General features: G+C 47.6%; 3 protein-coding genes across 6 annotated transcripts in view; 1 reads left to right on the top strand and 2 right to left on the bottom strand.

Annotated features, from left to right (window-relative positions):
- Window positions 1-4,966, bottom strand: part of smoc2 (SPARC related modular calcium binding 2) — a 29,280-nt gene extending 24,314 nt beyond the window's left edge. The window contains exon 1 of one of the 3 annotated variants that reach the window (XM_064317623.1): window positions 4,377-4,966. In XM_064317623.1, the coding sequence (XP_064173693.1) occupies window positions 4,377-4,436 (60 nt within the window). In that variant the 5' untranslated portion in view covers window positions 4,437-4,966. Of the gene's footprint in view, window positions 1-2,329; window positions 3,231-4,376 lie in introns of those variants that run through there. The other 2 variants (XM_064317622.1, XM_064317624.1) reach the window with 2 other exon arrangements.
- Window positions 4,967-5,076: 110 nt separating this feature from the next.
- On the top strand, window positions 5,077-11,678 carry eif3s6ip (eukaryotic translation initiation factor 3, subunit 6 interacting protein). Of its 2 annotated transcripts, none has more exons than XM_064317621.1 (15): window positions 5,077-5,235; window positions 5,666-5,708; window positions 5,928-6,138; window positions 6,482-6,561; window positions 6,757-6,818; window positions 7,130-7,199; window positions 7,394-7,467; window positions 7,656-7,827; window positions 8,241-8,395; window positions 8,898-9,068; window positions 9,374-9,507; window positions 9,758-9,931; window positions 10,223-10,412; window positions 10,738-10,818; window positions 11,389-11,678. In XM_064317621.1, exons 1-15 carry the CDS (start codon window positions 5,206-5,208, stop codon window positions 11,476-11,478), a joined length of 1,737 nt encoding a protein of 578 aa, XP_064173691.1. In that variant the 5' UTR covers window positions 5,077-5,205; the 3' UTR covers window positions 11,479-11,678. The 2 variants fall into 2 exon arrangements, with proteins under 2 accessions (XP_064173691.1, XP_064173690.1); XM_064317620.1 differs by having other exon boundaries at window positions 6,482-6,570.
- A 1,930-nt stretch (window positions 11,679-13,608) lies between these two features.
- Window positions 13,609-24,593, bottom strand: part of cdh23 (cadherin-related 23) — a 159,815-nt gene continuing 148,830 nt past the window's right edge. The window contains exons 51-66 of the mRNA XM_064318147.1: window positions 24,046-24,257; window positions 23,752-23,946; window positions 23,390-23,503; window positions 22,919-23,048; window positions 21,995-22,258; window positions 21,457-21,618; window positions 20,502-20,758; window positions 19,925-20,022; window positions 19,377-19,497; window positions 19,056-19,135; window positions 18,433-18,473; window positions 18,172-18,232; window positions 17,718-17,847; window positions 17,503-17,625; window positions 16,959-17,066; window positions 13,609-16,325 (exon numbers count right to left, since the gene is read on the bottom strand). Coding sequence (XP_064174217.1) covers window positions 15,984-16,325; window positions 16,959-17,066; window positions 17,503-17,625; window positions 17,718-17,847; window positions 18,172-18,232; window positions 18,433-18,473; window positions 19,056-19,135; window positions 19,377-19,497; window positions 19,925-20,022; window positions 20,502-20,758; window positions 21,457-21,618; window positions 21,995-22,258; window positions 22,919-23,048; window positions 23,390-23,503; window positions 23,752-23,946; window positions 24,046-24,257 — 2,438 coding nt within the window. The 3' untranslated portion in view covers window positions 13,609-15,983. The remainder of the gene's footprint in view (window positions 16,326-16,958; window positions 17,067-17,502; window positions 17,626-17,717; window positions 17,848-18,171; window positions 18,233-18,432; window positions 18,474-19,055; window positions 19,136-19,376; window positions 19,498-19,924; window positions 20,023-20,501; window positions 20,759-21,456; window positions 21,619-21,994; window positions 22,259-22,918; window positions 23,049-23,389; window positions 23,504-23,751; window positions 23,947-24,045; window positions 24,258-24,593) is intronic.

Raw genomic sequence — 24,593 nt, 5'->3', positions numbered from 1 at the left:
TGCGCTGAGCCTCCCCGCGCATTCCAGAGCCCCCTCCGCAGGCGTGGCCCGCCGCCCTGCCCCCTGACCCCCGGGGTTAACGACCAGCGGCCGTGTGTTTCCATTTGGATATTAAGGCATTTTAACGCCGCCAATAAATAAAGCGGGCGGGGGAGGGGACGGGGGCTGTCACGCCGGGCGCTAAATCACCGGGCCGAGGGGCTCAGACGCCCCGCATTCCTTTCCCTCGCTCGCCTTCTCTCCCCGTCCTGTCCTCCCGCCGCGCGCTAGCGCCACGTGCGCCGGCGCAGCCGCGCAGGAGCGGCGGAGGTGACGGCAGGTGACCGCACGCCACGGCGTGCCCGCCGCCGCCGGCCCCCAGCCCGGTTCTGCGCAGCAGGTCGTTGGGTCCGCCGCCTGCGCTTCCCTCGGCCTTTCTTGGCCTCGGCCGATCGGCGCATAGTTGGCGGCTGGCGCTCTGGTGCGGCCTGGCCCGAAAGGAAAGCACACAGGGTCCTGCTAATGGAGCCGTCATCACCCTCCTGACAAGCCAGGAGATATAACCGTTCCCGCAGTCCCTGTGAACTGGGCAGACCAGACCAATCGCACCCAGATTCAGTAGTGTACACAAGCGACACAGCCCAGACTCAGGGCACCCACATTCAGTAGCATACACAAACTCAAAACAGACCAGAGTCAGTGCACCCAGATTCAGTGGCGTACACAAACTCAAAACAGACCAGACTCAACGCACCCAGAGATCTTCTGGCACTAGACTAGGCACTAGGCACACACCACAAGCGGCATACAGGTAATTCAGAGAGACCTCAAACAATGTCAAACTCCAGCACCCTGTTCGCGCTTTATCGTTACAAATAACTCAATTCTACGGAATCCTGAATGACACAGTAGCCTGTCAGGCCGAGTGCTTTACTGTGCTACAGAACCCTGAGTGCAGAGCATGGCCAGTATCCGGGCCCATCCCAGAATGGAGAGAAAGCCTTTTAAATGCACTTTCCCAGGACACACCCCACTCCATACCCAGGGGCCACAGGGCAGAAGGGGCCCGCTGTCAGACGTCTGTTAAAGTGGGTGCGTTCCACACGTCCCTGTCGGAAACCTCACACAGGAGTTTGTGAAGGTCGAGAGGAGGAAAGGAGGAAGTGATGTCATGGCCTTTATGCGCAGGTGAAACGGCTTTTAGCCGCTGTCCGCCCACATGCGGCCCTTCCAGGACAACCACCCCCAACCCCCACGGAGACTTACTTCATCAGATAAGCCTCCAGCGCCCCGCATCCCCATCACCCGTACAGCCCCCAAGATCCTCTCTCAGCCATAAAATCATCAGGTCTTCACCTGCTACTCAGTAACCACGCTCGGCGATGGGAATACCTCTTCCAGCGCGTAGCTGGAATTCCAGGTCTCACGAGAAACGGGGTACAAGAAGCAGGCGGCTTCCACTTAGGATGCTCCCCTGCATTTCAAATCTAGAATGGCTCCCAATGCAATGCACTGGGAGTGCTATAGTCTATCTCCACCCCGATGCAGTGCACTGGGAGTGCTATAGTCTATCTCCACCCCTGATGCCTCCGCAACACTGTGGTACGTCATCCCATCCACTCGCAACCCAATACCTTCTGGTTGTGAGGCAACAGTGCTACCCACTGTACTGTCCACACTGTGTGTATATATATCTAAAATAAGTACATTCATATATTTATACATACATTTTATTTTGTTTTGTAAGGGTATCGTTAAGGGTAGGAAATCAGAACCACAAAGTAATCAATGCCCAAATCATTATTACTATCCTCTTTGTTCTTCTAAGCACTTCCTCTTTTTTGTAATAATAATAATAATAATAATAATAATGGTGGTGTTTTGCCACGCAGGAGTGAAAGTAGTTCAGAAAGATCTCATTCGGGCAAACGACGGAATGCGCAGACCCGCACTCTGGAAGTTGGATTAAACCTCATACTTTCCATTTTTGCCGTTGGTAGACAATAATTTACTTTCTGAAAATAGAACATATGATTCACTTATGAAGCGATCCGTTTAACGCGAAAACAGTACGACGGACAAAAATAAACCATAGCCTACGTAACTGCACGAAAAAAGAAAAAAGCGCAAAATTTCATTAACATTTACGTTTGTTTCTCAGTTCCACGTAATTTAATTTCGATTCGATGTTATTGATTAGAACATAATAATAATAATAATAATAATAATAATAATAATAATAATAATAACTCCACCTTTAATGTAAATCACAACAAAATGTTTTGGAGACAAGCCATAAACACATAAGGGCCACGAGATCGTGCGTATTGAAGACTGCGTGTGTCCTCACCGTCAGCGCAGAAAACTTCTGAGCACCACCAGCGCAGAAGAGGCACAACAGGACCAGTAGCGACGGGACACACATCTTGATGGACATTCACACCGCGAAGCTCCGTAAAAAATCCACAGGACTCCCTCCTCGATCTTCTGCTCTGAACAGATATCCCTCAGCTTTCCCTACTCTGTGCGCACGAGCTGGCTTTGCTCACTGTTCCTTACTCCAAGCCTTGCACGCCTTGTGCTTCTACCATAGAAACCCTCGTAGCAATTAGCCGTTAAGTATTCACAACTAAGTAATAGGATGCAGGTTAATATCTACCTCCACAACGTGCTCAGTTCAGCCTTTAACGGTTCAAATACAGCTTTCCCTCTCTGTTCTCACACTTCACCACAGCAGAATTCACTTCTACTTTGACTTTCCTGACCCTTTTCCTCCTACTGAGTTATCACAGTCTCTTTTCAGTGTCCTTTCTTTTCTATCTTCTTTTTTCTCCTTTCCACACCCCCACCCTTGCCTCGTATTTGTCGAACCAGATCTCTTATCGGATGCAGGCAGTGCCTCTCCGGTAGGTAGGTTGGTAGGTAAGTTTTGAAGCAATCTTTCAGCTGCTGGTAGCTAACACAAACACCGTGGGTATTCCTTTCTTGCTTTCTTTTTATGAAGAAAACCTTTTTTCTTTTTTTAACCACCACAGGTAATCCTCCTCTGTTTTGTTCTCTGATATGTCGTGAGACTTTTTTGTCGTCCGATGAAGAAAGACAGGCTGCACCTTAGATGGAGAGAATAGGAAACGCGCGTGCATCTGACAGAGAACGAGTTTGAGTCAGTGTACCACTTTGTACTGCCTACTACTCGGACTCGAAGAAATTAGCTTCAGGAGTTCTCTCTCTCCCCCTCTCTCTCTCCCTCTCTCTCTCTCCCTTGATGTTCCCTGTTCGTTAATATGCCTACTGAGATATTAGGCAATGTATCCCATAGCCTACTTCATAATTAATGCAATTGGAGTATTAACTTTATGCAGTGAGATTTTGCCTAAGATTACCCATGTTGCTGTTTACCCGTTTAAAAAAATGTAGGATCATACACGTTGGACTTATAGGACATTTTAACTGACAATAAAGAACAAACCCCGCCTGGGTTTAAGTCTGTGTTCTGGACAAAAACAGTCTCTCCTTTATTTTGTTCGTGAGCATATTTTTAATCATATGAATCAGGTGCAAAAACGAATTTGGTAAGAGCATTGTAAAACTATTTTTACTTCAGCTGAGGACATGGTCGGAAAAAACTCCTAAGAAACCAACAGGCTTTCTGAGTAGGTTAAGAGAATCCCAGTTAAATCCCTGGTCAAAGCCTGCCACGCGCTGCCAGGCCCTTAACCGTTTAATTTACGGCGCTCTTCTCCGGTCCAGCGAGCTGCGAAATTAGGTGTGCGAACCCCGTCGATCCGTGCGTGAGAACTGAATGGTTTAGGAAGCACTAGAACTTCGCTCTTTGTAACACGTTTATAACACTCGTCGCTGATGCTTTTGTTTTAAAATTGCGTGTAGCCTGTGTGTGTGCGTGCCAGCGTGCAGTCCATTTCGCTGTTGCGCCAGTTCAAAACGATTCAGCTCATCAGCATGTCAAACTTTAGACAATCTAATTGAGAAAGAACACATTTCATCACTTTGTCACAACATTGCAACCAAAGAGAATGAACAATACAGCACTTGTTCAATGCTGTTCTTATTCACATCAAGAAAAACATATGGCGTTAGTTAGGCTATAGTGGCTGACTTTTTATTGTTGCATTCCAAAGACTGAGACAAGTGGTTTACGGTTTTTGTTCAAAAAGATGTTACACCACAAAGCACATTTATACGCAATATATACGATGTGTTTGCTCTAAAACGTGTACTTCTGCGCCTTAGCACTCCTTAATTATGTTAATAAAACCAAGAAGTTACATTTCATGCCTGGCACCAGTTTCTTTTTTTCCTCAATTTGGAGGCCGACGTCATTTGTTCATACTGAAATCAGCAGGCCTAGGTTACGGGAAAGAGACACTTCCCCTCACCTTGTGAAGGAACACCAGTCCTCTCCCCCAGATTTTCTGGCAAACTGCTCCGCATGCCATTTCAGCCCCTACTTTTGAAACAAGACCAACAGTGCAATTCTTCAGAGTTAAACATGAGCCTTCAAATAAACAGACTGAAATGCACTTCTAGTTCTTACATTAAATATGGTGTACTTTTCATCCCCAGATGTTAAAATACCAAAATGCTATGTGAAAACATAGCCTACCATAATTATGCGAAAAATAAGAAGTGAGCAATGACTGAATTAGCCCAGCTGCGAAGCGTTAACAATGCCAATATGCAACAGATGTCAGTGTTTTTAGCTTGAACTTCCAATTTTTGTATTGCGCTACAGTGAACAATTACTTCCACCTACTGGTGACTTTTAGGATTACAACTAAGGGAGCGTAAGCCCTTTTCCAAAAGCTCATATGTAGATTCATAACATGTATTCATATATTCTACTGACGAGGGGTTTCTCGTGAACCGGTACATGAAGTCAGAGGACCATAAATGTGTTTAAATAATATTCGGCGCACGTTTCTGTTCTCAAATTCCCTCCAGTTAGCTAGAAGCATTATTAGTTCATAGCTAAACTGCAAACATTATGTCAGGATCACATGGCTATACAATAAGTGAATGCGTCGCCACTTTGTAGCGAGCCCGTAATTCCGCCACTGTCCCACAATCCTGCAGTAACTCGAGGCTGCCCCCGGAAGTTTCTATGACGCATCTTCCTTTCTTTCCTGCTGTCGAAGAGTTGCATCTTCTCCGGAGCCGTGCCTGGTTTAACGTCAGTTTTGACCAGATTGGATCAATTCTAACAGAATGTCGTATCCGACCGAGGAAACCGAAGAAGTTAGTATCGTCGCTGACTAATCTGAAGTAGAAAAAGTATTAATCGACTGTAAGATGTAGCAGAAAAAAACACGCGTAGTCAGCGTGGTGTGCTGTAGCCTGCCGGGTTTAGCCAACTACCCTAACATGCTGCCTACATAGCCACAGAGACTCACAAGATGTTCGCTAGGCAGTCCTTTCGTCCACTTTGTGAAAACATATGTTGATATGCTACCTAGCTAGCTAGGTGGTTTATACGTGCATTGTAACCTGAGCTAACTACATGATAGCAGTAGCAAGCCAGTACAGGATAAACAATTAAAACATGGGAGCTGGCATGCATACATATTCGAATGTGACAGTCCAATGCCTCAGATTAGGTCGATAAGACCTTTTAGCAAACTGTCTATCGCCCATACTGAATGAAAACCTACTGTTTTTGCCTTGACAGTACGATCCGTATTCCTACTCCAACGATTACGACCTTCATACTGGTAAGCATGATCCCAACGCTCAGACAAGAAAGCGCGTTGCTGATGTAAAATGTATGTCCGGTGCATTTTGTTGAAGACGTACTGAATGAAGATGATTTAAGTCATTTGTTCATCTATGGTGCGCACCTTCTACTGCAGCTGATGCTCTCGAGGCATTTGGCGGAGAAAATGACCAACCCCTTACGTGTCCTGCTTTCACTCTGATTTACCCCTATGCAGGCGACCCGAAGGCTGATCTAGCGTACGAGCGTCAGTATGAGCAGCAGACGTATCACGTAATCCCGGAGGTCATTAAGAATTTTTTGCAGTACTTCCACAAGACAATCTCAGACTTGATCGATCAGAAGGTGTACGAGCTTCAGGCTAATCGCGTTTCAAGCGAGAGCATTGAACAGAAAATCTACGAAATCCAGGAGGTCTACGAGACCAGGTAAACCTGCCTATATCTCACTAGCTGGAAGCTTCAGGGTGGGCGTGCAAATGAAAATATTGCATTAAACTTCTCCCTGGGTTAAGGGTCGGGATCTGACCAGACAATGTAATCCATTGGGTAAATGGAATAGAACTACTGTTGTCACAGCTACCAGTAGTTGTAAAAATCCACTTCGTCATGGTAACGACAATATATGTAACCAATGTGTTTTATCGAGAAAGGATGGGAAGCAACACACAGACCTTTCTTAAAAGATGCTAGTTAATGCAGTAGTTAATTTTCACTATTGACAAACTGTGGCTTCCCTTCTTCCCTTTGTTCTCTTGATTCCGTTGTCCAGCTGGAATAAGTTGACTGACCGCTTCTTTAAGACGTCTCCCTGGCCAGAGGCTGAAGCCATCGCTTCCCTGGTGGGGAACGGTCAGTGCAGTCAGTAACCATTCCTCATTCTTCTTGCAATACCAAAGTCTTCTGCTTAGTCATACCATTTTTAGGGAAACCATTTGGGAATAGGACATGTCATTCATTCCGTATTGCGTTATCAGCTTTTGATGTTTTTTTTATTTTTGTGTGTGGATTCTCTCCCCCTCGTATTTCTACTCTTTCCCTGCCCAGATGCTGTGTTCCTGATCCTGTACAAAGAGCTGTACTACAGACACATCTATGCTAAAGTCAGTGTGAGTATCGACTCCTTCGCCTGCCCTGACACTCTCCAGTCAGATGGTTGAGTACGCAGGACACTTGGAAGACACCAGTGAGCAGTATGTTTGACTGAGAAAGTGCATTCAAAGTTTAAAAGTGGTTCACACAGTGGGCATGAGGTCCAGAGCCATTTGTTGGGAACAGACTTAATTTCCTGCCAGTACCTCTGGGGTATATTGTGCATTCCGTCTATGTAATGCACCCCTGAATCTTTTGTGTATCCTTTTTTTAAAGTAATAATCTTGTTTTGCAAGACATAATATATGGTTATCCTCTTGGTTTTTAGGGTGGACCAACTCTTGACCAGAGATTTGAGTCATATTACAATTACTGCAATCTCTTCAACTACATTCTCAGTAAGTTTGCAAGATGACGTGCATGTTCTTGTCATTAGACTTTGTGTTCACTGTCTGCACCTGATCCTTGGATTGAAGTCTTATGTTCTAAATCATGCTGTAAAATTGGTTTATTTGCAAAGTATGCTTAAAGCTTCTCTTAGGACCTATAGTGTTACTGTAAGTTATCTGATTGGTTCCTACATATCCTTCAGATGCCGATGGACCCGCTCCCTTGGAACTCCCTAATCAATGGCTCTGGGACATCATTGATGAGTTCATCTATCAGGTATCAAAGTTGGAATTTAGTCTTTATGAATTTTTCACCCCTTTCATATTATTGGGATAGATTTAGCACGTCTGCGTCTTTGTGTCTTCTTCTGCGGTTTCTCTGCTTCTGTGGTTTGGTGATAATTTGTGTTCCAATGCACTGGCGGTATAGATTGTCACTCCCCACTTCTTTCCCTCCATCTTCAGTTCCAGTCGTTCAGCCAGTATCGCTGCAAGACGGCCAAGAAGTCCGAAGAAGAGATCGAGTTCCTGCGGAACAACCCCAAGATCTGGAACGTCCACAGTGTTCTGAACGTGCTCCACTCCCTGGTGGACAAGAGCAACATCAACCGGCAGCTGGAGGTGTACACCAGCGGGGGTGAGACACAACTCTGGGAAAGCACTAAAAACAGAGGAGGCTAGGAGGAGAAGAGCAGAAAAGAAAAGGCAGGAGGAAGAGGAGTGACAGAAATTCAGCACTCACTCACTTCACTGTTGGGCAGGAGAGGAGTAGTGGTCTCTTAGTGCTACATGGGAAAACCGGTCATGCCCGTTGAGCTGTCCTTTCTTGAGCATTCTGGTATCCACGGTTGCACAGAGAGGTGTAGCGTGCCACTGTATGACCCTGGAGTGTGACGCTCTTCCTTCCTGTGCTCTGTGGTGTGACCCTTCCTGTGCTCTGTGGTATGACCCTGGAGTGTGACGCTCTTCCTGTGCTCTGTGGTATGACCCTGGAGCGTGACGCTCTTCCTGTGCTCTGTGGTGTGACCATTCCTGTGCTCTGTGACGCAGGCGACCCGGAGAGCGTGGCGGGGGAGTACGGCCGCCACTCGCTCTACAAGATGCTGGGGTACTTCAGCCTGGTGGGGCTGCTGCGTCTGCACTCCCTGCTGGGAGACTACTACCAGGCCATCAAGGTCCTGGAGAACATCGAGCTCAACAAGAAGGTACTGAGGAAGGGCGCACACTCTGCCCGCTAGGAGTTTGCCACTTTATAAAAGCTGGTCAGATATGCTAGAGGCCATCCATCATCTGTTCCCTGTGTCCATCCAGCCAGATGTACTTGCACCCCAGCTACAACATCCTGGAGGTTCTCTGTTGTTTTTCCAGATAGCTTCATCTAGTGATATGGGACACAAGATTTTTTTGTTCAAGAGGAATGCCAGTGGTTGCTGAACACCCTCAGTAGTGGCTCATAGTAGAGCACAGAGTAGAATGCGTTTAATAGGACCTGGATGACCAGGATTGATCAGGGCTATAATAGCTGAAGTGAAGAAACCCATCCTGGTGTCTCATATGTGATGTGTTTATGCCCAGCTACCTTGGTTAATCTTGCTCTTCATCATCCTCCCCATACTCCCTGTTTCCCCTCACATTTGTTTTCTCCTTCTCCCTCACTTCTTTCCCTTTCCTCTCTCTATCCCTCCTCCTCTCCCTCTCTTCTGCCAGAGTATGTACTCCCGGGTGCCTGAGTGCCAGATCACCACATATTACTACGTGGGCTTTGCCTACCTGATGATGAGGCGATACCAGGATGCCATCCGCGTCTTCGCCAACATCCTGCTCTACATCCAGAGAACCAGGAACATGTTCCAGAGGTCCACCTACAAATACGAGATGGTCAGTCCAGGCTCACAGGCTCACCAGAAGCCTTAGGAGGGAAATGATGGGGCCCCAGAGAAAAGAGGGGCTGTTTTCATATAAACATATGTATGTGTGTGCGCGCACTTGCTCATTGTATTCCTTTTTCCTGTCAGTAAATACTTCCTCCTTGTTTCATTTTTAACAACCTTTTTGAGAGAACGTGGTATTAGGATTTGTGGCCCTTCTTGGCTTTCTCGTGCAATATAATCACTCGATACAGAAATTTAGCAGCTGCCTCGATTGGTTTTTAAATCACTTCCTGTATGTCACTTCCTGTCTAGATAAACAAGCAGAACGAGCAGATGCACGGCCTGCTGGCCATCGCTCTGACCATGTACCCCATGCGCATTGACGAGAGCATCCACACCCAGCTCAGGGAGAAGTACGGGGACAAGATGCTACGCATGCAGAAGGGGTGAGTCGCCCACAAAACCCCGTTTTATGGCACAGAATTTCAGTCAAATGACAGCAGTTCTCCACGGGGGCATAGATACAATTACTAAAGAATGCCCTCCTTCTGGAGAACTGTTTCATCCTACAGGTTAAATTGTGCATTAACTGTTTTCGGGTATAATCATAGTTAATATAATTGTGCTTTGCTCTATATATAGCATTTGCTGTACATGTATATTAATTAGTGCCTTTGACCTCCTTGTTCCCCGCAGTGATCTTCAGGTGTTTGAAGAGCTCTTCAGCTTCGCCTGCCCCAAATTCCTGTCCCCTGTGGTGCCTAACTATGACAACGTCCACCCCAACTACCACAAAGAGCCTTTCCAGCAGCAGCTCAAAGTGTTCGCTGAGGAAGTACAGCAGCAGGCCCAGCTCTCCACCATCCGCAGGTACTGCCTATCTGCAGGTTCTGCCTTTATCTGTGTTCTGTAGTTTCTGGCTTTATCCGTGTTCTGTAGGTTCTGGCTTTATCGGTGTTCTGTTATCTGCAGGCTCTGGGTTTCTGTGTTCTGTAATGCGCAGGTTCTGTTTGTGTTCGGTTATCTGCAGGCGCTGTTATTTTTAAATGATCCACATGTTCTGCTGTGGATGGTGGAACACAGGCCTGCCTCTCTGTGTTCCCCATTCACAGGTTCTGTCCACAGACCCCCTCACAGTGTGCTCACTGTTCTCTTTGTCAGTTTCCTGAAGCTGTACACCACGATGCCGGTGGCCAAACTGGCAGGGTTCCTGGACATGACCGAGCAGGAGTTCCGTATCCAGCTGCTGGTCTTCAAGCACAAGATGAAGAACCTGGTGTGGACCAGCGGCATCTCGGCCCTGGATGGGGAGTTCCAGTCTGCCTCCGAGGTGGACTTCTACATCGACAAGGTCTGCGCATGTCTGTACGCGTACACGTGTGTGTGTGTGTGTGTGTGTGTGTGTGTGTGTGAGAGAGAGACAAGGAAAGTGTGTGTGCCTGTACGTTTGTACCTGGATGGTGTGCCAAGTACCATTGATGTCTACTTCTACAATTACTGGTTGTGTGCTTCTTCTGGTGGGCGTGGGAGCGTTTGTTCTACATTCACAATATGAGTGGCTGGTATTGCATCAGGGGTGACGTTTGTTTGCAGCTGTGTTCTCAGCTGTGTTCAGGTAATAATTACTTTCCTTCAAAGGCAAATGTAGACCTGACCGTTTCCTTCTGCATCTGCAGGATATGATCCACATTGCAGACACCAAGGTGGCCCGTCGCTATGGAGATTTCTTCATCAGACAGATTCACAAGTTTGAGGAGGTGAGAAAGTAATGTTGGTCTTATGCTGGAGTCTATTAATGCAGTCTACACTGGAAAATGTAGTTTCCATTTACTATACACTTTAAACTGCCCAATGAGTTCTCTTGATACCACAACCTTGATGAAGCAGAATTTTATACTGAACTATATTTAATAACAATTATTAAACAGACTATTCACAAAATGTTTTCCTTAATGCACGTTAGCTTGTTTTGCAATCAGCTGTGAAATACTTCAGTTCAGAAATACCAGCTCTGAATATGAATTTAGTGACCCATAATAGATTAAACATTTGGTTTAATACTCGATTAACTTGTGTAAATAAGTGGCTAGAATTCTTAATTGTATTCTGTCTTAAGTTTTTCTTAAAATAATCAAAAACCAGCCCTTGATACATTTTGAGCTTCCAGATCTTTCTGGAACATCCCTTCATAGATTCACGTGCTTCGGTTGATCAGATATAGTTGTCTTTGCAATGCATCATGTATTTGTACATTGTGTAATTTAGCAAATGCATATGGTAGATTTTGTACCGTACCTTTTTTCACTGGTTTTATTTTCTGTGTGCAGCTGAACCGGACTCTGAAGAAGATGTCGATGGGTGGGTCCACGACGACCTCTGCGTCCGTAACAGGAAGCAGCGCCACCCGGGCCACATGATCTGTGTCATAGACCTGGAGTAGGTCCAAAAGGGCCTCAGAACCAGCACACAGAATCTGGGTCTCATCCATTTTCTGTTCACTTCAGCTGATGTGGATGGTGGCTGATTGCTTTCATTGGTTGCACGTAACCCATTCAGTTTAAAAAACATTTTCTATGTAGTTTGAGAACGAAATAAAGGACAAAATAATTCACTGGTGTGTTCATTTGTTTGCTCAAATTTTTTGTTGATTGCGCTTGTTTGTTACTACTACTGTAGATTGTCTGGTTCTTTAAAGATATTTGAGTTGAACCGACAATCTAGTTCTTCAAATTCTTTATTCATGAAGAAAGGTACAAAATGGATGTGTATATAATTACCACCAGGGGGAGCCATAATCCCTAAGTGACAATTCCATTCCTACAGGGCCGGTATGTTTTCGTCAGCAGTTACATTGGCCAAATGAGCTTATTAGCTGAAAACGCGTAGGATGGTTTAACGGTAGAGATTACACCACGAAAGAGGTTTCATTTTTGGGATACAGCAACAGTCTAAAGCTGTCATTCATAAACGTCGCTAGAATATCAACTACAAAATGAATGGGCTAATTTAATGAGCAGAAGTTATCGTGACATCCAGAAACGGATACAGCCATCCTTGGACACCCCAAGGAGGAACAATACTGCCTACCTTCTGCCATATTTATTTTACTATTTTGTTAACACATTAATGTTAATGAACAATTGCGTCAAAACGGACAAAAGCATTCTTATTTTGGGCAGCATATCCTACCATATTGTCAAATGACCTGAGGGGTATATTTTACACTATGAAAGGCTATTGAAAACGTGTAAATACTATCTTTCCATCTACGCTACCATGTTAGCACATCACAATAAGTTCAATGTCATTGCGGCAGAAAACTTGCTTTCTGGGTCCCCGCATCCTTCTACATGTGTCAAACGTGGGGCTCCAGCTAAAACATTTGAATTATGGCTCCCCCTAGTGGCATTTGGAGATCTGCACACATCTTGTAAAAAATTTCTTCGATCAGTAGCCCAAATATCCTTGTGACACATTTCCATGAAGTTCTCGTTAAATATCAAGGCATTAAGTAGCTAGCTAACGTTAGCCGTTTGCTAACTAGCTTTTAGAGTCTGTTAATTACCTATAACCTGTATTTAACGTCAGAACAGCTATTCACTTCTTGAGGATGTTAAAAAAGTGTTGTTCTATCTAACCATGTTACATAACGCTTGTATAGTTTAGTAGCAGCTATCAGAAACGTTGCCCAGCCAGTAAACAGGCTATTAACATCTTTGTGTCTACACTATTTAACCAATATCTTACCCATCTAGCTAAATTCTCTATAACTTCCATTTGATTAAATACCTCCATGTTCTCTTGGCATAGGTGCGAGGTCGGTGTTATGATATCAAACTACCTGTTGTAGTATTGTCCATGAAATGTTTACGTATTCACGGTTTATTATTACCTACATTTTAGCGTTGGAAACATATCTCCCTCCTCAAAATGTTACACATATATGTAAACTGAATTCGTTATTTCAAACAACGTAACTTAGCTACCTTCCTTTCTCCTTACATGGCGTGAACCCACTTCGTCTTACGGTCTTGTTCCTCAGGAGAACAATGGAAACTTATATTTGGCTGTTTTGGTTTTTTGTTTGTACCGCATAGTTCTGTGGCTCTTAACGCCATTACTAATGATGGGAGCGGAGGACGTAGTAGTACACGTACTAACCAAGAACCGGAAATTATACCCCGGAAAAGGTCTGTCAATATTGAACAACAATATGGAAAACCAGGCATTTTAAAGCACACACTCTTAGTGCCGCACAGTTCTGCGTTGTCTTCTGGCATAGCCATTGAATAAATATATTAAAAAAAGGACAAATTCCAATTTAAATAATTTTTAAAAAAGTTCATCATTTTTATCACAATTCTTTTAAATGATGGTCATTTGAAGGGTGCCTAAGGCCATGTTCCCAGAAGCACCTTTGTTTTAACTTTAAAATAATACATAATGTAGTAATTGTATCAAATTCAGATATTAATTTACCTCTAGAAAAAGAGAAATTAACCCAGGGAAAGCATTTAGTTGGTCATACCAAGATGGCAAGTCAGTGGTATGTTACCATTCTGATTTGATTAATATTTTCTACATCAAATCAAATGCTTTCATTGGAGTTTTTCTCATAGTTGCACCATATTTGCTTTACTCATGTCTTGTTACCATGCAGGTGGAATTTTTATTTTTTACAATTTTTCCAACTTTGATTCCAGAACATTTAAATCTTTTTTATTTGAAATGTGAAGATTCAGAGGTTTTTGTTTTTAACCAGTTCAAGTTGGGCATTAAATGGAGCATTCCCAGATAAAAGCATCTCGCTCACTGGAATAACTGCTGTGCGAACGAAAGCACAAATGTTCTCGTTTGTGTGACAGAATTTAATATGTCTCCCCGGTTACTGTTGAAATGTTTTAATATCCTGCGTCTGTGCCACCACAGCCAGAGGAATTCTTCAGTGAGGGAGTGGTGTTGTGCTTGGCTATGTTCCGGCCACCTCCTCAAACGGGCCAGCAGCTGTTCCATACTTCCTTTATTACAACAGACCATTCAACAAGATTCGCCAACAACAGTAATAAATTAAAAACTTACAAAACAGGAATACAAAAACATAACGAGAGCACACTCACTAAACAAACGGCCTGATGTAAAAAAATTACCATGGGTAACAAAAATGACAGTTCCAACACAATTCAATCTTTCACAACCTTTTGGTAAATCAGCTTTTTTTTTTCAAAAATATTTTCCCTTCTATTGCAACTTAATTTTTTAAAAAACGAAACCAAGAAAAATAATAATTAAAAAAATAAATCCATGTAGAGTCTGTCCTGCAGTGGCAGTAGTTTAAGCTTCTGCTTGTGAAGATGAGGTGAGGCAGGGGAAATTAAGATTTTATTTAGCAGCTGAACTCCCCCCCTACCCCCTCTATTAAAATCCTCCTTTTTCCAGGTTTCGTTAACTGCCTAGATGCCCACTCTTAATCCCTTCATTCAAGGGAAATTAAGGAACAAAAGAAGGAACAGAGAGAGTTCTGGTGGGCCAGGCCTGGGCTCGCCGGGCCCAGGATGTCCAGTTTGTGCAGGTAAAAACATGGCTCCCATTGGCGAACCATGAGTCAGTTGCGTGACACGGCATTACGGTGATGTTACAGTGTGAGGTCCCATCCACTGGAAAGACACACCTAACCCGGCTGGCCTGGCCCAGTCGCTGGCTGCGTTTCCGCTGCAAGAGAGAAGAACAGCGTGCCGAGCTCAGCGGAAATGGGGTTCGGTTGCGTTCAGCTCGAGTCGACGTGCTGAACGCTTGTGCATTAGCGTGCCTTTGTGCACAGTTAACGTCACGGGAATGCAGTTGGGTCGGCTTTGTGCCTTCTCGCGATGGCGCTGGGAGCTGGACCTGCTGGTCGCACCTCTAGGGGCAGCGATGAATACACAAATTCTCTCCCGTTGAGATCATGCTGATTGCTGTCGTCACTGGTGACTCCAGACACATGATATGGGAGCCTCACTCTGGTCCCTCTACTGCAGCCCCTAAGAGTCCAAATATATGTTCCAGCTCCTTGTGCTGAGAATGATGATGAGATACAGTCACAGTCCCCTTATTACCATATGTTAGACCACCCTTGACCCTCCCCCCCCCCCCCCACCCCTAAATCCTGACCCCCCACCCTTAAACCCTGCCCCCCAAACATGAAGAATTCAAACATGACACAGAGTAAAAGCTAGCTGTGGCCTGCCGCTGGTCTGATTGCGTGCGCGCGTAGGTGTGTGTATGTGTGCGTGTGTGTGCTTCCTCAAGGTCGCTTCCAGAGTGTTTGTAACGAGGCCTTGGACTGTCCAGGGGTCAACAGGGTCAAGGCTCTTGAGAGAAAACACTCGTAGGAGGAAAATAAGTGAGCATGTCCATTTCTCTCTCAAGGACTGGAATGATTTTTTTTTTCCTGTGCCCACAACCTTGCCTTTCAGCTGTCTCTTTACTAAACATCTATTTTACAGTTCAGTTTCCTCTGCACAAACTTTCAGAAATACTTGTGCTGCTCAGAAAGGTCACAGGTTGCAGGTCACAGTTGCGTGCCGTAGTGCTTAATTCAAGCCATTCTGAAACAGTCATTCAGAAACTACTCTCTTTTGTGTCTTCATTTTATCCAGCTTCAGAAAGAATCCATTAGGACTGAAGAGGTGTCCCTTGTCTTTTCTGCCTTTCTTACCCCACTCAGCTCTAGCAGAGGAATCCAGGCTGGTTTTGGGTTTGGAGAGAGAGGGGGAAGCACACCCTGACTGATTTCTCAGAATGCACACAGTACACCTTTTTGTCCCAGCACACCCTTCCATCCCCTTAAACTCAGTCTGTGTGGAGGGTGTAGGAGGAGGAGGAGGAAGGGGGCGGGATCGGAGCGCACACTTCACAGTCCTCAGACCAGCGAGGCCTCGGCTAGTCATAACTCCGTGATCTCCAGCGGGCTCTCGGACAGCGTGTCCGAGTCTTTGGTGCGGTGGAGGGGCGTGGACTTGGCGGACTCCGTGCGGGCGTTGCGGTCGGCGTAGAGACCGCCGTCGGCATGCAGGGCCTCCAGGGATCGCGCCAGGGCGCGCTGGTCGTCCTCCGGCAGGCTGTTGAGGTCAGAGGTCAGGAGCGTGCCCGTGCTGCCGTGGACCGCGTGCACGCCCTCCGGGCCCCTCAGCTCCACGGGGAGCTTGTGCTTGAAGCGCAGGGTGCCCCGGCCGCCCCCCATGCCCAAACGCTCTTCATCCTCCTCATCCAGGTCACTCTGGATCAGCTGAAGTGGGAAAGGGACGATCGATGGAATGAGAGGAGGGAAAAAGCAAAGGAGTGGAAAACACAGGAGGCAAGGAAGTAGGGCGTGAGGTGAGGGCAGAAGGATGGACAGAGTGAAGGAGGTGAAGATGCAGAAGGTCCGTGGAGGAGACAGAAAGAGAGAGCAAGAGAGACAGAGACAGTAGGTGAAGAGCTTAATTCCGAATGTCACGCACACAGAAGCACTGGGTTTCTGCCATGCCAACGGAGGAAAGTTTAAGTAAGCCATCATTGCAGAGGAGGCTGCAAGGAACAGCAGGCAGAGTGAGGTCACAGCCTGCAGGGAGGTGTTCAGCCAGGGACACAGATGCAACAGCGCCCTCTAGAGGAGGAGACTACAATAAGAACACTGTGGTGCCCTCTAAAGGTAGTGCTGGATGAGAGAACATTGCTACAGCAGGAGAAGCCCTTCAAAGGCAGAGAGGGAACACAGCAACAGCAAGAGGGGCCATGACCAGTGAAACAGTGCCCTCTGTAGGCTGGGAAAAATAACGGACCTGCAGAGAAGGAAACCGAGTGGGGAAACGGCTCCCCCCAGAGGCAGGGAAGAAGATAGCACAGCAGCCAGAGTGAATCTGTACTTCCTGTCTCCCACCTCTGTGACGGACGACTGGTCGCCGCTGGTGGACTTGGTGACCAGCCGGGCGGCAAACAGCTTTTTGAGCCTCAGGTAGTCGTCAAGCACGACTTTGAGCAGTGAACCCTGACAGAAATGGCAGTCACATCGGTCATCATCACAGCCTGTGACCTTACAGCATAAACATCTTGACATGAACAGGGTTCCCTGTGCATACAGTCCGGCCTACACTGACAGACATTAAAAATCATAGATCAAACACAGAGGGCTGTAGTCATTTGCGGATACCTGCTCCCTCTGCACATCATTTCTCTATACAGCGATAGGTTTTACCTGAAGTTGGTGAAACCAGCAGTACAAATGACTAATTTTCAGTATGCACATCACTACAGTTTGTTGAAGTGAAGCCCAGAGCTAGAGCTTGTGGAATATATTGAACTGTATAACTGCCTGGACAGATAATTCTGTGGCCCCTGCTCAGTGGAGGTAGGTGTGGCCTCTCGGGAGTGCCAAATGAGTTTTGGCTCACAGAAAAATGGCGTGTACATGGCAAAAGTCTCACCTTGATTGGCCCCTCCCTCATGATCTGGCCCAACTTGGCGATGTTGTCGTACTCCTGGATGGCTGCTCTCAGGTAGCGGTCGTCCTCGGGTTTCGAGGCCTGAGGCTCGTGGCCGAACGTGCCCTGCAGGGGGCAGCAGAGAGACGGGTGAAGCGTGATTCTGTGTCACGGCGGGTGGTGCCACGCTGCAGTGTGCCAGGGCGACGCGCGCTCACGTGTGTGCGGGCGGGGCTGTTCCACAGGTCTGTGATGTCACTGAGGTTTTCCGGCAGGTCGTCTTCGTGCTCCGCCTGAGCTGCCAGCTCCAGATTCCGGCAGAAGGGGTCCAGCCACACGGGATTGGCCCTGGATACACAACGTGACACGCATTCATACACATATTAACACACGGCACAACACACAGGAATACCCATCTGAACACAGTTACCATGACAATGCTCGTCTGTCTGTGTACACAGCTGCTGAAAGGCCCGTGTGTGTGTTGTGTGTGGAATTCCCTTTTTCTCCATGAGTGTTGCCATGGAGATGCCTGTGTCTGTGTGTTAACATATTGACACCCTTCTGTCCGGGTGTGGCACCATGGAGATGTCTATCTGTGAGTGTGTAACTGCTGAGATGCCTGTCAGTCGCAGTCTGTTACCATGGAGATGGCTATCGGTCTGTGCTCACCCTTCAAAGGAATATTTGTTGGTGTTGGGCATGTCCAGAATGTCCATGAAGCCCTGGTTCCCTGAATGACAGTAGACAGGAATGAATAATGAGAGATCCACACAGTGTCTGAGTACCTGGCCTGCCCCGCTCCATCCCACCCCGTTCATCCTGCCCCACCCCCCCCTCCCCCACCTCCCTCAAAGGGCCACAGGCTCACTGCTTCCTGCTGTGACTCTCAGAGGTGTGGGCAGGGGCTGTCCCTCCTACCTCGCTGCTCACCTGTTGATCCTGCAACGATCGCCTTCAGTTTCCGCTTGTGTCTGTGGGCAGAGAGAGAGAGGCTGAGTGGGGGTAGTGGTGTGCGAGTGTGATACAGAGAGATAGAGTGTGTGTGGTTGGAGCTGCTTCTCAAAAAATTACCTAGAAAATTGCAATGCAGCAAAAAAAAAGACATATGGAGGAACAGGCACTGTTGCAATAGTACATGCGTTGGCAGGGTAAGGGGAGGGTTCATACAGCTGGAGTTTATCGTAAATTCCTCTTAAACTTCCTCCTATGACGCAACCCTAACTGACATGTTCAGAATCTGTCAGGCTGGCTGTTTCAAAAGACAATGAGTGAGGCGTTATGACCTGAGGGGAGAGAGTTCAGCCAATCCATTACAATTCAGCACTTCTGCACGCAAGACACAGATAACGTGGAAGAAAGTACTAAAAACAGTAATGCCCGTAACAGAGAGGAAACTCTTGGCAACGATGGGAAAAATATTTTATTTGAGTGGATTTATACGCAGCATTCTTACAGGGTGATAACTACCAGACCTACTAGCAAGGCTGTGCAAAGTGCAGAACCAGAAGGTCATGTGACCTGCAGTATGACGTCACAGACAAGAAGACTCTTACACTGTGCGGTAGTACCAGTTCATGAAGATGAAGAGCATAGCAGCCACAAAGAGCAACACAGCCAGGATAATGATGGCCATCTTTCAGAAAGAAGGAGAGAGAAAGATAGGGAGATAGGGTGTTCGGGAGACAAAGAGACAAAATTAGTAAAGCCCTTTATATATATGTAGATAAAAAGGGTTATTCAAAACTTCACCAATTTTTGTACACAAAAAATAACAGTGCACACAGAACATTTTCTACAGCACAAAATTATCATATTATTACTATTTTAGGATTTATGACACTGAATCATGAACCACCAGAGCCACTGACACACACCTGCAGTGTGGTGAGGTCATCGGGGGCTTTCCCGCTCACAGCTGGCTGCACATCTAGGACATTGTAGTTCCTGAAGAGGTTCCTCAGCTGCTCTTTGTTCTCGTCAATCATCTGGATCACCCTGCCAATCACAGGGGAGATGGGCATCGAGGGGGCGGGGATAAAGAGCCAGGTGCTAACAGCATCAGCAACAGCTGGACTTTTACAGAAAGAGTGTGGGTCAAATGCCTTGCTCAAGGGTAGAGGTGGATTTGTGTGGCCTGTAGATCAAACCAGGAACCTCCAAAGTACAACTCCAGTTGCTTAACCATTGCGCTGTAACTCCTGGTAACAATGGCTCAACACAGTTCACTGTGTACTGTACACAGAACAAGAACGTCACTTCTCTACTTCTCCTTTCTTCCCTCTGATTGCCTCCCTTTGCTAATTATTCTGTTCTTTCTCTTATCTTTACTCCGTCCATTTCATCCCTTCCTCTCTCAAACTCTCCCTCTCTCCATCTTTTCCTTGCCCTCGTTTCTCATCTGGCCCCTCCTCCGCTTTCTCACCTCTCTACATCCAGGATGCGATTGGTCTGCTTGTTGACCACATGGATGAGCACGTCCGTCTGGGCGAAGTTCACACGCCCCTTTTTGTCCACATGGAACTGCACAGAAAGGGGGGGGGGGATGTGAAGGGCGAGTGAGAGATGGAGAGAGGGATTGGTGGGACACATATTACATGGCATTACAATCATTCACAAGAAACATATCCAGAGCAACTTAAAAAAACACAGTAAGTGCATTCAAGTATATTAAGAGTAGAGTACTGTGGGACTATCCTGACTAACAGAATGAGCTACCCAGAGAGCATATCTGAATCAGACCTAGGTCAAATACGTGTTTGTTTTGGATTCAAATATTTTCTGTGCTCTACTGATATTGCCTGGTATAATTGAGCCTGCCAATATGACCAGAAGGCGGGGTTTGCACTTTTTCATTGAGTATTTCATTGGGTCCAATACACCAGACAAGATCAGTAAAGCGTAGAAAAGTATTTGAATCCAAAACAAATACGTATTTGACCCAGGTCTGATCTGGACATATCTGACTGTGGACTGTCCACCTGTGGGAGTGTGTCGGGTACCTGCACGTCGTCTGTGTTGACGATGGCTCCAGTGATGTTGGACAGCAGGCTGACGAACTCCTCCTGGAAGAGGCGGACCCTCTCCGGGATCTCGTTGACGACGATCTTCACGCGCTGGTCGTCCCTCAGGATGTAGATGCCCACCACCGCCATGTCGCTGTGCCCCGCCAAGTCCCTCGCCAACACCTCCACCACAAAGTACCCGGGGTCGTAGGCGGTGAAGAGGTCAAAGGTGCGAATGATTCCATCTGTCTCACCTGTGTGTGTGTGTGTATGTGTGTGTATATTTGGGGAGGGAGGAGAGGAAAAATGGCTTTTTAAGACTATACATCATGCTCACAAGCCCAGCATTTATCAGTCAGTACAAGACTCAGCAAACACATCGCTAGTGCTCTATTTGGCACCTAACTGCCCATCACTTTGTTTTCTACTATTCCCTCTTAAAGCCATAGGGGGCGATATAGAGCATTCCAGGGGGCTGCAGTGTGGCTAGGGAACAGGGTACTCAGAGATAGTACTCTGAATACAGAAATTGCATCTATTCTGTGACCCAGCTGGCGTGAATTTTAGTATAATGCCACAGTACAAATCCAGGTGTACAACTAGCAAGTAATAACACTGTGAACTCTATTTCCCCGAACAAAGAGGTCTTCTTTGAAAAGACCTGATTATAGAAAATAAATCAAGGAAGAACCTATCACATATCTAGTTAGAGGAAAAGAAACCAGAAAGTCTCGAAACCGTCATTCCGATGATGCAGTCATATGACGCATATACCGTGCATGGATCTGGTTAATTGCTCCTTAAGGGAAGTTCTCTGAGCAGGCCCAGGTCAGCCGTGTCACTGTACACCAGCATCCTCTTTTCTGTTCCCATTAACATCACCTGACGCTCCAGCGTAACTACTGACAGACTCCCAGAGCGCTGTGGAGGCGGGCCGGCGGGGGAGGCTGACCGATGATGAAGACGTTTCCCACGTCGTCCGAGTCGTTGGACTGCAGCTTGATGTAGCGGATGGACAGCAGGCTGTACAGCACCAGGCTGTTGTTGCCCACGTCGCTGTCCACAGCCCGCACCCTGATCAGGTCCGATCCCACCTTGGCATCCGCTGCCACGCCTGGGAGGGAAGGAGGAAAAGAAGGAGAAGACATGCTCTTATTTCTTATGCTGTTTGCTTACCACGTCCAATATACTTTTGGCTGAAAGCATCTGCTAAATTGTAAATTAAGACAGTCAGTTAGCATTAGTTGTACACAGACACATGGACACAAACACACACCCACACTTATGCACACAAACTCACAAACCCACCCGCACATATATATACAGGCGTGCACACACATACACACAAACACCCATACACACATGCACACACGCACACATGCACACATGCACATATATGCGCACACACACATGCATGCATGCACACACACACACAAACACACATACACATAAACACACAAACACACTCACAGACACAGCATACAGTGTACCTGCGGTGTACTCTAGCTTGGAGAAACGGGGCGGCTGGTCATTGATGTCCTCCAGGTAGATCCTGACCTCCTGCAGGGTGGGGTCAAGGCTGGGGTCGAGGCTGCGGGCCCGAGACGACCTCTGACCCCGCGGGGGCGTCCAGTTGCGGTTGCTGGAGGCCTTGACGATGATGGAGTACACGGGGATCTCCTCCCGGTCCAGGTCCTTCTTCACCCTCAGCACCCCGCTCAGACTCAGAGCGAAATTATCCCCAGCGTAGCCCACTGTGGAGCAGAGGCCCACAGCCCAGGCTCATCAGCCGCACTCAGACAGAGGCCACCTGGAGCTCACAGTCCCTTCAGCACCCAGACTGTTTCACAAATACCTCAGAGTCTACCCAGAGGCCATTCTCCAGTTCTCCGGACAGGCTCTAGGGCCTCCGAAGGGCCCCCTACGAACTCCCATGGGGCCCTTCTGACAAACTTCCCCTGTCATCATGTTACCCACAACTCCTAAAACTCAGCCCTCGCGCCCCCAGCGCTCGGGGCCACAGCCAGTTGCCCGCCTTGCCTGTTCGTAAGATTCACTTCTGAGCCTCGCTGAAATGATTCTCACCAGCATACTGCTTCAGACACAGTCTGTTGTGCTCTATTTGTCCACCTACAGATTTCTTCCCACCTTCTCTCAATCCCTTTCTTTCTCTCTTGTTCTTTTTCTCCCTGCCCCCATGCATTCAAACCCCTCCTGATTCATGGTTGAATGCAGTTTCTCCATTCAAACAGGCTACAATGCAGTTCCATCTCTGAGACAGAACTCACACGGCGAGACAAGTGCGCCATATTTACAGGGGAAGGGGAAAACACAGAAGACAAAATGGCCCCATCATTGACATCATCTACATCTTACGGGCGGGACTCTCTCCCGCGCCCTCCCCCCGGTCTCACCCGCGATGAAGTAGTACACCACGGCGTTGGAGCCCTCGTCCGCGTCCACCGCCCCCGTCACGTTTCCCACCACTGTCCCGGGCTCCGCGTGCTCCGGCACGTACAGCTCCTGGTACGGCAAGCTGCCCCGCTGGGAGACACACGGACACGGGCCAGAGAGGGACGGACGGACAGACAGACAGACACGGCGCAGACGGCCAGGAAACAGAGAAGCGGAACAAACGGGCACAAGTCAGAAATGTGTCAGATTTACAGGGAAAGAGAAAACATTCAAACGCACAGACGCACACACAGACACACACACAAAGACACACACACATACACACACAGGCATACAAACACAATCAAAAACAAGAGCCTTATTAGAGGCCTGAACCACAGCATGCTACATCAGTAACAGAGCCAGGGTAAAGTGAAGGACTGTCTATCTACACAAGGTTTGCGCCGCGCTCATCCTCTCGCAGTGCTCACCGGGGGCTTAAGGAAGACGGGTTCGTTATCGTCAATGTCGGACAGCGCCACCTGCAGGGGCTGCGTGGTCTCGTAAGGCACGGGCTGGCCCAGGTCGTAGGCCACGATGATGAGCTGTGGACGAGACGAGAGGGTGAGGCTCGCGCGGGGCGGACGAACGGACGGGGAGACGCGCGTCTGTCAGTCAGCTCGTCAGCGTGAGAGAACCAAACGGTCAGGGTCAATGAACCAGTCCATCAGAGTGCCCACGGCCCCAGCTGTCAGTCATTCAGTGAGCGGGCGTGTCACTGACAGGGTGTTGTCTAAGTGTCTGGCAGGGTGCAGGTCCAGTCAGTGTCTTGCTCAGGGTGAGGCGCGCTCACGCTGTGCAGGGCCTGCTTCTCCCGGTCCAGCCTGACGGCTGTGGTGATGACGCCGGTCAGGGCGTCGATGTGGAAGTTCTCCCAGTCTCGGTTCCCCGCGCCGGTCTGCAGGAAGGCGTAGCGCACCTCTCCGTTTACGCCCTCGTCCCTGTCCGTGGCAAACACCTCGTAAACGACCAGCCCCGGGGGCTGCTCCTGAGGGCGGGGCAACCGGAGGTCAGCTCACATGGACAGAGAGAATGACACAACAGACTCAAATTGTTCTTACACACACACACACACACGCACACACACCTCCAGGATGTGCATGATGGTGCCATTGGCGGGCCGGACAAAGACAGGCCGGTTGTCGTTGACGTCGATGACGGTGATGCGCAGGGAGGCGGTGCCCCAGAGGGGGGGGCGACCCTTATCCGTGGCAACCACGGTCAGATTGAAGCGCTCAAACGACTGCAGCAGCCGCTGAGATCGCACAAGCCCTGTGTCCTCATCCAGGGAGAACGCCTCTGAGAGAGAGAGAGAGAGGGAGAGAGAGAGGGAAAGGATGGAGGACAGGGAGGTCAGCTGTTAGAGAACATACACAAGCACATATGTGCAGGCTTTTAACAGCTTTAAGTCTTTCTGTAAACTAGGTTTGGTTAACTTTTGGGAAGTCAATTTTTGAAATACTGAAATTAAAACATTCTTAGAAGTGATCATTTCCCCATTTTGCAGAAGCATCCTCCAGCGTTCCTCACAGCCCCTAAAAGGGAAACCCCCGCACTGAGGAACTGGGACTGCGAGCAGCCCCTGCTCCTCACGCAGACTAACTGAAATGAGAACTACGACAGTGAGCAGCCCCA

The sequence above is a fragment of the Anguilla rostrata genome, chromosome 18, assembly GCF_018555375.3.
Source record: "Anguilla rostrata isolate EN2019 chromosome 18, ASM1855537v3, whole genome shotgun sequence".
Lineage (NCBI taxonomy): Eukaryota > Metazoa > Chordata > Actinopteri > Anguilliformes > Anguillidae > Anguilla > Anguilla rostrata.
Note: the sequence above shows the minus strand (reverse complement) of the source record. Positions and strands in the feature narration are given on the sequence as shown.